General features: G+C 39.6%; 1 protein-coding gene across 2 annotated transcripts; it reads right to left on the bottom strand.

Moving 5' to 3' along the window:
- Positions 1-10,891, bottom strand: ssbp1 (single-stranded DNA binding protein 1). 2 transcript variants are annotated; one of them, XM_038738764.1, is made up of 7 exons: positions 10,826-10,891; positions 8,244-8,342; positions 7,426-7,483; positions 7,195-7,335; positions 3,887-3,974; positions 859-947; positions 1-767 (listed from the first exon to the last, which is right to left on the bottom strand). In XM_038738764.1, the coding sequence occupies exons 2-7, from the start codon at positions 8,265-8,267 to the stop codon at positions 724-726; spliced, it is 444 nt and encodes a 147-aa protein (XP_038594692.1). In that variant the 5' UTR covers positions 8,268-8,342; positions 10,826-10,891; the 3' UTR covers positions 1-723. The 2 variants fall into 2 exon arrangements, with proteins under 2 accessions (XP_038594692.1, XP_038594693.1); XM_038738765.1 differs by lacking the exon at positions 10,826-10,891 and adding an exon at positions 10,592-10,727.

Genomic DNA, 10,891 nt, shown 5'->3' with positions numbered 1-10,891 from the left:
TTTTTTTAAACAGGTGGTTATTTGAAGAACATTTTCAACACTTTAGTTTATCTAGAAAAAAAACAGCTCACATAATCGGGCAGAAATTATGTGACATAAAGAGCTAATTTTGCTCCGACTTTGATGCATTTATGATAACTTTAAAATAAAAAAGACATGGGGGGGAAATATAATGTGAAAAGTTTAATATGCTGGCTAAAATTAACAATAAGTCTTAACATATGAGGGAGCTTGAGAAGTTGTTTTACAGGCGACATCTGGCCACCAAAGAAAAACCAAATAACGTTTGTCTGTGATCTTCAGCACGAGTAAGAGTTGCTCTTAACAAAGCTACAACTTCGACAACAACTTTTTTCCACTGTATTATAATATTTCAGATCTTGCTTCCAACATTACTCTCTCACACACAAAATTTGGGTATATGCAAAAAAACCAAAACTATCTTTGCAACTGTTATGTACAAGTAGCACTATCAAAAATCATAATGAGCAAGTGTATTTATACTACACAAGTCCGTCAGCTTCTCTTCATGCCTTAAGGTCTGCAGGAGGCATCACAGTCAAACATGACCACAGAGTGTCACAGCATATTCTGTCCCCCTTCTCATCAGTAAGTCAGTTCCTTTACTTGGTGGTGTTCAGGTCCTCAGACTTATTTTTGTATAAATGAGAAAATACAAAAAGAAGTTGACTTGTTTTTGCTTGGAGACAAGAGAAAAGTCCTTCAGGGTCTGTCTCGAATGTTGTCGCTGAGGAAGATGATGTTGTCTGGAAAGGGAGAGATTGGGAAATAATTTTTATAAAACGAAGTTGGCTCATTCACGGTGTCCGTTAGAGGCTCACGTGTTTGTTCTCTGACCTGCGATGATGGTGGTGGCCTGGCGTCTGACTTGGTTCTTGTCCACATACTCTCCGTAGTCCAGTTTCCCCTCCACTAGAATCCTGGACCTGAAGAGGAAGGGCTCGGGATCGGTCACATGATTCACACAAAGCTTTAAAAGATTGAGTTTTTTGTTTAATGGCTGCTCATTTTACATTTTTACAGTTCTGCATTCCCCCATTTCCACAGCCACCCAAATAAAGGGCCTCTAACTTAAATGGGATTTCTACCTGGACAGCTTTCGGCAAAAGTTGTATGAACCTCCTAAATATGATTATGATGATAAGATTGTGTCTATAAAGTTATGATGCATCAGCTGACCTAAAGCTTTTTTGTCCAGATTAAAATTTAGACCTTCAAATAGAGAGTTACTTAGAGAATTACACTCTATTGTAAATCTACTTTAGCATCAAATCAAATTTCCCTGTAGGATTGAAAAATCTGTAAATTAAGCTTTATGAAGTCTAGATTTTGTTGTTGATTCACTTTTGACGCAAGTGTCTGTCCGACACAAAATTAAAGAAGTACCACAGCATACATAATTCTACGTCAGCGTATCAATATATGTGATGATATATTCATGTTTCCTGAAAATCAGTGGAAAAACGGTTAATTGATAAAATAGCCAGATAGGAATTTTCTGTTATTGGCTGATTCAGTGAATCTGAAACATCATCTCATTGATGTTAAAACCAGATAAAGTCTAATAGCACTGCCCACAACAGCTGAATACAACCCGAAATATTACAGGGATGGAAACCACGGTGTTAACACTACAACAACAGTTCGTATTGTCCAAACTTAGCCATGTCATGCAAAGTGTTTCTTGATTCCTCGCTGACAGAAAACAGCAGCTGTTTTCTTCTTAAATTAGATGTGAGATCTGGAAACACACGAAGCATAACATACAGATGCACAGCGGTGAGGTGGATTATGCTGCAGAGGAGTGGTTAGAGACTTTTTTATGTCTTTATTTGTGTTATGAAATCACCGCAGGAATCCTCTGCAACTCAAATAAACTCTAGCTGACCGCTGCTACTGTTTGGGATGAAGGGGAAAAACTAGATACGTTTCAAGACGTGTGTAGTGCTTTAAGAAGCTGAAAATATGTGTCGTAGCGTGTCACGTGAGATGCCAACACGAGGGTGTCTCGCCCCTGTGATGAATAGTGCAAACGACTTCCATCCCGCAGGAATCCCACAGGAATACCGTGACCCACAGGATTCCTGAAAAAATGTCAGCCTCCAACGCCAACCACATGACCAAAACGCCTCTGGGAGAATATGTTGCGCGTCATCCCCGTCTCCGCCCACACTTCCTGTCCGCCTGTCTAGGAGTACTCAGATCCTTTACTTAAATAATACCACAATGTAAAAACAAGTTAAACTTGAACTTTACTTGAATAAATTAGTACATTTTTTAAAGTATCACAAGTACTCAATGGCTATTCGGAGGGTTAAATACCTTCAAGGTCCTGAAAGATGATCATTTGCACACACAAGTTATTATTTTGACTTCAGGGGCCTTTACCACAAAGCAAGTTCAACATACAGGATTTCTTTTCGTTATCTGGCTTCACTAACCCAAACAACTGGGATCGGGATAAGCTGGTTATTAACTCGGTAAATCAGCCCAGGGTTTCCCCAATCCAGCCGTGAGCGCGTTCACATAAAAGACACAAGTCAACTGGCAGCAGAGCGGCATATTTCATAAACAAAGGGAAAACTGTAATATTTGACACTTAGTGTGACACATGCAGGAAGACAGAAAATCGCCGACAATGAATGCCTAGGCTAAATGAATCGGTGTAGTCTACAATCATGTGTTGATTGATGTATTTTTATGGCATCTATGAAAATATCAGTCTTATTCTTTCCGCTTGGCTGCATGTTGGCGTTTCCACATTAAACGACTCGGGCACTGAAGAAGTGGTCGTTCCACCTCACTTTTAAGAACGTCTCATCACTTCAAAAATGAGATTAATTTATTTAACTCAAATGGACTCAAAGTTTCCCCAACATTGTTGTAAATTAACTTCATAAAGCAAGGAAACAAAAAATCCATTCATGCCATAAAATGTGCTCAAATAGTGGCTGAAAGACTGAATCTCAACATTTAGGCTGCTGGAAACTCTGGCACATTACCTGCGACCACATCACAAAAGGTGACATGACCAATCTCTGTGATATAAGATAGCTACTAACCTAAAACAAACACATTCATATTAATTTCAAGGCCTACCAAACTATATGCTCATAATATTCAGCCTCACTAAGAAAAATGAAATCCTGCATCAGGCTGTGTGAAGTGGACTTGGGAGCAAATAAAATATATAAAACTCATTTCAAAGCAGTAGGTAGGCTTACTGTAAACAATAGTAGCTTACACGGGACTCTGCGGGATCTCCTACAAATGGTGATGTCATTTCCCAAGAGAGTTGATTGGTCAGTAGGCGGCGTTTTTATAGAGTTGATCTCTTATCTGTAATGTACCCTGCTCTGTAGCAGGTTAGCCGTTCAGCATAAGTTACCATGGCGATCTACCCCGGTAAGAAGTGAACCGCCGCCGCGGGACTGATAACCCAGGGTTAACCCCGAAGTTAAGCTCAGATCCTGCTTCGTGGTACAGGCCCCAGGAGCCCTACTGTTTATTTTGTTGCGGGGCAATTTACACGTTTATCCTTCTTAGTACATGACAACGTCACGTGAATCCCAGCAGAGAAAACTCCAACCTGAGTCGGTCTAATCAGAAGCGTATTTGAAAACCCCTGTGAGGCTTTGATAAGCTGATCATACATTTTGTATGTAAAATCAAAAAATAGTTTGTAACTATATAATAAATGTAGTAAAAAAGTATAAAAGACTTGTCTCAGAAGTATAAAGCAGCATAAATTGGATATACTAAGTACAGAACTTGAGTAAATGTATTTAGTGACTTTACACTATAATACAACAAAATGTATTCATTGTCTGGTCCTTGGCCCGTACAGGGAACATGCGGGTCGTACCCTTTCTTGACGTACTGGTAGGCCACGTCTCTCAGACCGGGTTTGAACACCGACACGCGATGCCACGTCGTCTTCTGACTGATGTCACCTGGAGTTGCAAAACAGCAGCACACAAATCAATCAACCTTTTGAGGAAATTCTGAAAGAGAACACTGTAAAAACGCAGATAATGAAAAAAAGTACATGTAAATACAACTGTAGAGTAGATATTTGTACCATCTGTCCCTGTTAAAGCTTACTGAAGCATTCTACAGGCTGTCTGTAATGGCTGTGGTGAGGAGGACAGCCCATTAGTTATTTATACTTTTCAGTGGTGAATGATGCATTACGGTTGGACAGGGACAGACCGAGTCTTCCGGTGGCTGTTTATATGGTAATTTAAAACCTTGAAATCCAACAACTAGAAGAGTGCAGATCTCTGCCAGGTGCGTCTGGGGGAACAGGTTTTCTTATAGACGTATGCAACCTTTTTAATAAAGTGGTTGTTTATGGTTTACATTTCTTTAAGATGCATATAATATTGTAATGGTATTGTTGCAGAGCGGCCCGGGTTCACCTAACCTTAATAAGGAAACAATTAAGGGGACACAAACTTCTGAATTTAAACATTCTTATACAACATTTTGTTGTAACCACCACGCAAAATAAAACTCCTCTTTCCCTCCTCCCAAACAAAGAAGACAGTCCCTCACAGTAAAGATGGCGGTGAAGATAACTGGGATTTTTTCATCTTTCATCTTTTCTCTCACATACCGTGTATAAAATTAATCTGCAGATGCTTCGGATAAAGATGAGACCAAACTCCTCTATGGATGTCAGTTTTTGAGCCACGAAAAATGCCAAAATGTGGCCTGATTATTATTTTTATTATTTATTTATTTATTATTATTATTATTAACAGATTAATTAATCCTTTTTTTTTTTAGCTTAACCAAATACCCAAAAATGCCTTTTGCTATGACGTGACGGTGAATACTGCTGAAAAACTAAACCTTACCTTTACAAAAGGCTCAGTCAGTAAAATAGGTTATATAGTCTATATATAAAATATTAGTGGTATGCAAGATTAGCTGTAAAAAACACACACACACACACACACACACACACACATGAAAGATAGATAATAATAATCTATCATGTGTTCACTTTCATCAAGACAAGTTAGAGTGTAGCATCGACCCCTAGTGGCAAAACATGACATCTGAAATCAATAAGGTAGAGAAGATCACGACAAGAATTTATAGTTAGTCACAGTAATGTCCAAGCATCCGGACCATAGCCAATTAAATCTTATTTAGCTCAGCATATAGGTTAATATTGGCTGCCTTAAATTAGTAACTTCATGTCAGTCTAAACTTAAGTGCCACAAAAACAAACATTACCCTACAACAAAGTTTTACAAATGAACCATTACGGCCTTTTTATTTACTAAAACCCTGCATCTCCAGGATCGTAGAAAACCCGCCCTGTTCCCAGGTTTGTGACAAATAATTTTTCCAGGTGTTTCAATGGTTTATTCAGCCCAAGAATTTTCTAAACCCAAAAAGGCTAATCAGCTAATTTGGGAATGGTTTTCAATCTACAGCAACCAACACAGCTCCTGCTGACATTTCAGTGTCAAAGGATGTTTCCCCCACGACCCTGAAGAGCAAACAGACTGTTTTATTCAGGCTCTTGTCCTTCGGCAAGCACATAATATGACAAGTGTCTGGGAAGAGGAATGTGAAGGCGCTTTGACTTGCAGATTCAGCAACTCCAACCAGACAAATGTAGTGTGGGAAAAATATGTACTCGTGGGTAAATAAAATGTCTTATCTCTTTATGCATTTCATCTACTATTGCTGCCACGTGCGTTTTCTCTCTGTCCCGTTACAGCTGAATTACATTTATTTCTAAAATCACGTAAAACAGGCTCTACACGAAACGAATCCAGCTATTACCCAACAACTCTGAGGTGTAAAGTTACTAAACTCTGCCTTAACTAAACTATAGCCTGGATTTTGGTGGAGAGTTTTATTGTCCTAAAATGTTTCAACATAATCCAAACAAACAATAATATTAATGCTGTTTTAATTAGTTAATCAAAATTCAAACAACCCCACTCCCACGATATGAGCCTCAGTCTTCAAATACAAAAGGTCAGTCTGAGCTGGGCGATATGGCTAAAAACGTTATCACGATAAAATGTTTCATTTCTTTTGATATCGATAATTATCACGATAAGTGTCAAATCATTATTTCTTTCAAGTTTAAAGGCTGATTTGAAGTAAAAGCTTTTTCAGTCCTTTTTCCTCAACAAAATAAACATCTTAATAAAAAAAATATATCCTAATTTGTGTATGATTCAAGTGAATAAAGTCAAACCTTTATTGAACATTTGTTATATTGTTATTGGGAAAAAACTTATATTGCGATAATTATTTTTATTGTTTTATTGTCCAGCTCTTGTCTGACCCGTATTGGTTTCCTTGTTTTGAAACCAAAATGGTTTCACTGAGGTTTTTTGGAAAGATTGTAAAACACTAGCAAAATGACAAACTGAAGTGTCTCCTCAGGTCATCAGATGGTGGTTTTGGAACATTCTAGCATTTAATCACAAAGTACACTGAGTTTACTGTAATGAAATGTGCTTTATAAATATCACTGCTCTGCCTTCCTTAAAGCTGCAGTTGATGACACTTCAGCATACGATGCAAAACCTTCCACATCTCCACCAGAAGGAGCCGGATGCCCTGTAAAAACTCAGCCTGCATCCCCCTCTCTGCAACGCTTCGCGGCCCAGGGAACAGCGGCCAAGACTTCAGAGGCAGCTGCGACGACGCCCAACAGCGGGACGACAGACTAGTACACCACTGCCTCCGATTTAACCTGTTGTCACAACGCATCTTTGTCACTCGTAGCTACGAGCGCCATGGCATCGAACATAATGAGCCCAAAGCTCCGTGTGGAGCCGGGACGTGATCACACGCGTGTTTTGTACTAAAGGCTGTTGTTTGCAATGGCGGGATGGGCCGACTGGTGGTTGTTTCTCATTGAGTTTGCAAAACTTCTGGAAATAGTGAGCTTGACAGAGATAGAGCATGTGCAGCGTGTGGACGAGCAGTGACAGATCGCTCCTGGCTCTGATTGGTTGTTTTGACCCGGGAACAGTTCTTGGAAATGACATTAGGAGCAGATTATCTGTCTCATGTACTTCTGTCAGGATATAGTGACAGTTTCAGCAAATATGCCAATAAGTTATTCTAGAAAAGTTACCTACAGCAGCGTTTTTCTTATCTATTTCTATCGAGTGTCTTCTGACATCGTACCTGTTGTGCTCATCTCTGGGTCTCCAGAGCGCCACATTTCATTGGTTGCTAACGAGAAGATGGTAACAGGGTTACGACCCTCCACTTGTCTCATCACTGGGTCCTGACCCACTCGGCCCAACAGCTGCACCCGGTTTATCGCTGGAATAAAGAGACAGAGATTCCCATAGATTTACTTGACAGGAGCAGCAGATATCCTTCTCCTACAGTGCACACAGACAGTTTACTCACATCTCTCCAGGATGAGGCTAGTGTCAGTGCTCCTGTATCGCACCACCTGTCTGAAGATCTGCAGCGGGATGAGAAATTCAGAAAGATCAAATATTGACTTTGTAAAGCCATTCGTATGCAGAGCTGGCGTGCATCTTCCTGCACACACTAGAAAGTTTTTCTCCCCTCCTTCTCATCATCACTAGCTCAAATTCTACAATTCCTGTTGACTACTTTTCTTTTCTTTGCAATGCAATACATAACATTCAGCAACATGAGCATTAGGGGTGTGACGACACACTCGGCTCACAAAACGATAACGATATCGGGTTCATGAGAACAAGACTGTTTCCACCGGGTACCCAAAATGCTACCACACAAATGATTTAAAAGTGGCGGGGGCATCTTCTATGCTAACTTCACCCTCACACTCGGTCATGCTGATATCGTGAGACAGCTTTTCACCTCAATGAAAAATATTGCCAACCGGTCGAGGCAGATGGCCGCCCACCCTGAGCCGTGGTTCTGCTCGAGGTTTCTGCCTCTTAAAAAGAAAGTTTTTCCTTGCCTCTGTCGCCTAGTGCTGCTCTTGGAGGGAATTGTTGGGCTTCTGTAAATAACATCATAGAGGACGGTCTAGACCTGCGCTTTTATGAAAAGCGCTCTGTTGTTGTGATTTGGCGCTATATAAATTAAATTGAATTGAATGTCTGATCAATACAACCATCAATAAACTCGCAGGAGGGGCTCAGGATGGTCTTTCTATAAATGTACATAGATGGAAGAAATATACAGCCAGTATGATAAATCCAGTATAGTAATGATCACTTCTTGCTCACCTGTGCTGAGGCACTTCTCAACATCTTCTCTGAGGGGGAAGCAGTCAGCAGATAGACGGCAGCTGAGGACTTTTTGGGGATCTGAGCCACTCAACAAATCTGAGGTAGAACATTCAAAACAAATATGATGAAAAATATATAACAAATATGCATGTGTAAAATAAATTAGTCTTTTTTTTCAGTCCCATTTCCTCAACAAAATAAATATTTTAATAGAAAAATTAAGTTCTAAATGGGACTTTATTAAAATTCAAGCATTTATTGAAGATTTGTTATATTGACGAAATTTTAATGTCGAGCCTTAAATGTGGGTAAACTATACATCAAAGAGGGTAGACTTTTCCTGTTCACCCTAATTGATTTAAACATGATAAATAATAAAACACCTCTCAGCATAATGTAATCCAACTCATCAGCCTCAGGAATGACCATACAGTTGTATTAACACCTCTCTGAAACAGTTTCAACACAATCTACGACATTCATAAATGGTAGGATTTACTGTTTTATTAGACTAAATTAACTTTAGTTAGGTGTACCTAACAAACTGGCAACTGAGTGTGTAACAGCAATAGTATAAAGCAAGGGGCGTCACTTTGTGTTGAAAAGTGGTGGAGAAATGGGGGCTCACATCACCATACGCAATATTATGGTTACGAGAACCAGACGAAAAGATCCTTAAACAGTGTTTTAAAGATACCCTGAGTGCCGAGATATATGAGTGGGTGTCTGGGGGGGAATTTTGATCATTAAAACACTTGATTTCCTGAATTCTGGCGAAAGTTTCTGCACCAATTTATGGCGGAAATGTTTTTATTTATGTAAAAGGAAAAACACACAAACTCAGGTAGCACGTGACATTTCAAAATATATAAATATAATAGAATCTAAGTCAGTGCAGCTCTCAGGTATTCTGTGTTGCTTTCAGATCCGTTTCTCCTGTAGATCAACTTTTCCCATGTAATCCCATCATCATCATCATCATCATCATGTAGTCCCTGCTGAGGCAACACGTATGCAGGCATGATTTATTTTTCATTCCTTTTTTTTCATGTTCACATGGAGGGAACGTAAAACCTGGCCAAAAGAGAAACTGCATCAAGAAGTTGTTCAAGTTACTGACTGGAGCTGCACGTTTTTGAGTCAATTTATAATCAGTAGTTTGTTTTTTTATGCTTAAGTTACTTTTTTGGACAACGCACATTTGTTTCTTTTATATTTTAATTGCATTGCTTGCTTTCTGAAACAAATTATGCTTTAAAATGTGATGGGGACAAAATCAGTCATTTCAAAAAGTGTTGTGGACACGTCCCCAGTGTAAATGACACCCATGGTTTGAAGTTAGCTAAAATTAATGAAAGGCAATATCTGGTGGTGGTGCAGTGGTTAACACTGTTACCTCACAACAAGAAGGTCGTGGGTTCAATCCTGGTTGCCCAGCCTGTGAAGAGTTGTCATGTTCTCCCCGTGTCCGGGGGCTTTGGCTTCCTCCAAAGACATGCAGGTGAGGTTAATTTGTGTCTCTAAAATTGTCTTTAGGTGTGAATGTGAGCGGTTGTTTGTCTATGTGTGGCCCTGCGATGGACTGGCGACCTGTCCAGGGTGTACCCTGCCTTTCGCCCGATGTCAGCTGTAACCCTGTACGCAGTATAAGCGGTTGACAACGGATGGATGGATGGAATATCATCTGATTAAAATTACTTGTACACAAGAGTACCAAGATCCCGACGACGCTGTCATTGTCAAGCTTTGGTACTTCAAAAGCCAAACTTGAGGTTATTTTTTTTTAATGGAAGGGTTTTAATCCTGCAATTGTCTTCCATCATAAAAATGATCTGCGATCTGTTATCACGATAAAAACATTTCATATCATTTGATATCGATAATCATCACGATAAATGTCAAATCGTAATTTCTTTCAAGTTTAAAGGCTGATTTTTGCTCCTGACTGAAAATTGAAGAAACCAGACGGTTAATTATGTGGTTAAACTTTTCTTTATGGTCAGAATGGGACAAACACTTGATGCCAAACAGTGAAACACAACAAATCTGAGGGAGAATATTCAAAACAATGATTAGTAAATCTTTTTTTCAGTATTTATTGACGATATATTGAACATTTATTGTATTGAGGTAAATTATATTGGGATAATTATCATCATTATTGTCTTTTTGCCCAGTGGTTGAATTATCTGACGTTTTTATGTCACGGTTACCACGAGACTGTGGTAGAGTTGAGTGTTAACCGACAGGCGAGGCAGCAACTAAAATGAACAGATTTTAGCACAGAGGCTGGTGAGAGTAACTTAAAGGTTTTTAAAAAGGGAGGTCAAGCTGAAGAACCAAACCTGTGAGCACGGACTCAAAGTCAGAGCACTGCTGTCTCGCAGCAGCAATGAGGCTTCTGGAGTCTCCCGCCGTTACATGTCGACATGAAACAAACGTTCAAAATTAACGTTTTCTCCGCATGTTTTGGTTCACAGGTTACAGCTGCTGATGAAGCAGACGGGCGGCAGTGTGTTGGCAGAAAACGGCGTCAAACGGAGCTAGAAGAAAGAAAAATAAGCTTGATGAAAACTCACCAGGTGCGAGACTCCTGAAAAGACTTCTGTAACCTCCGGTCCGTCTCCAACTCAAGTCCGACAATC

Source organism: Micropterus salmoides, unplaced genomic scaffold (genome assembly GCF_014851395.1).
Source record: "Micropterus salmoides isolate LMB-PRFRI ecotype aquatic unplaced genomic scaffold, ASM1485139v1 Ms_hic_scaffold_23, whole genome shotgun sequence".
NCBI classification, from domain to species: domain Eukaryota; kingdom Metazoa; phylum Chordata; class Actinopteri; order Centrarchiformes; family Centrarchidae; genus Micropterus; species Micropterus salmoides.
Note: the sequence above shows the minus strand (reverse complement) of the source record. Positions and strands in the feature narration are given on the sequence as shown.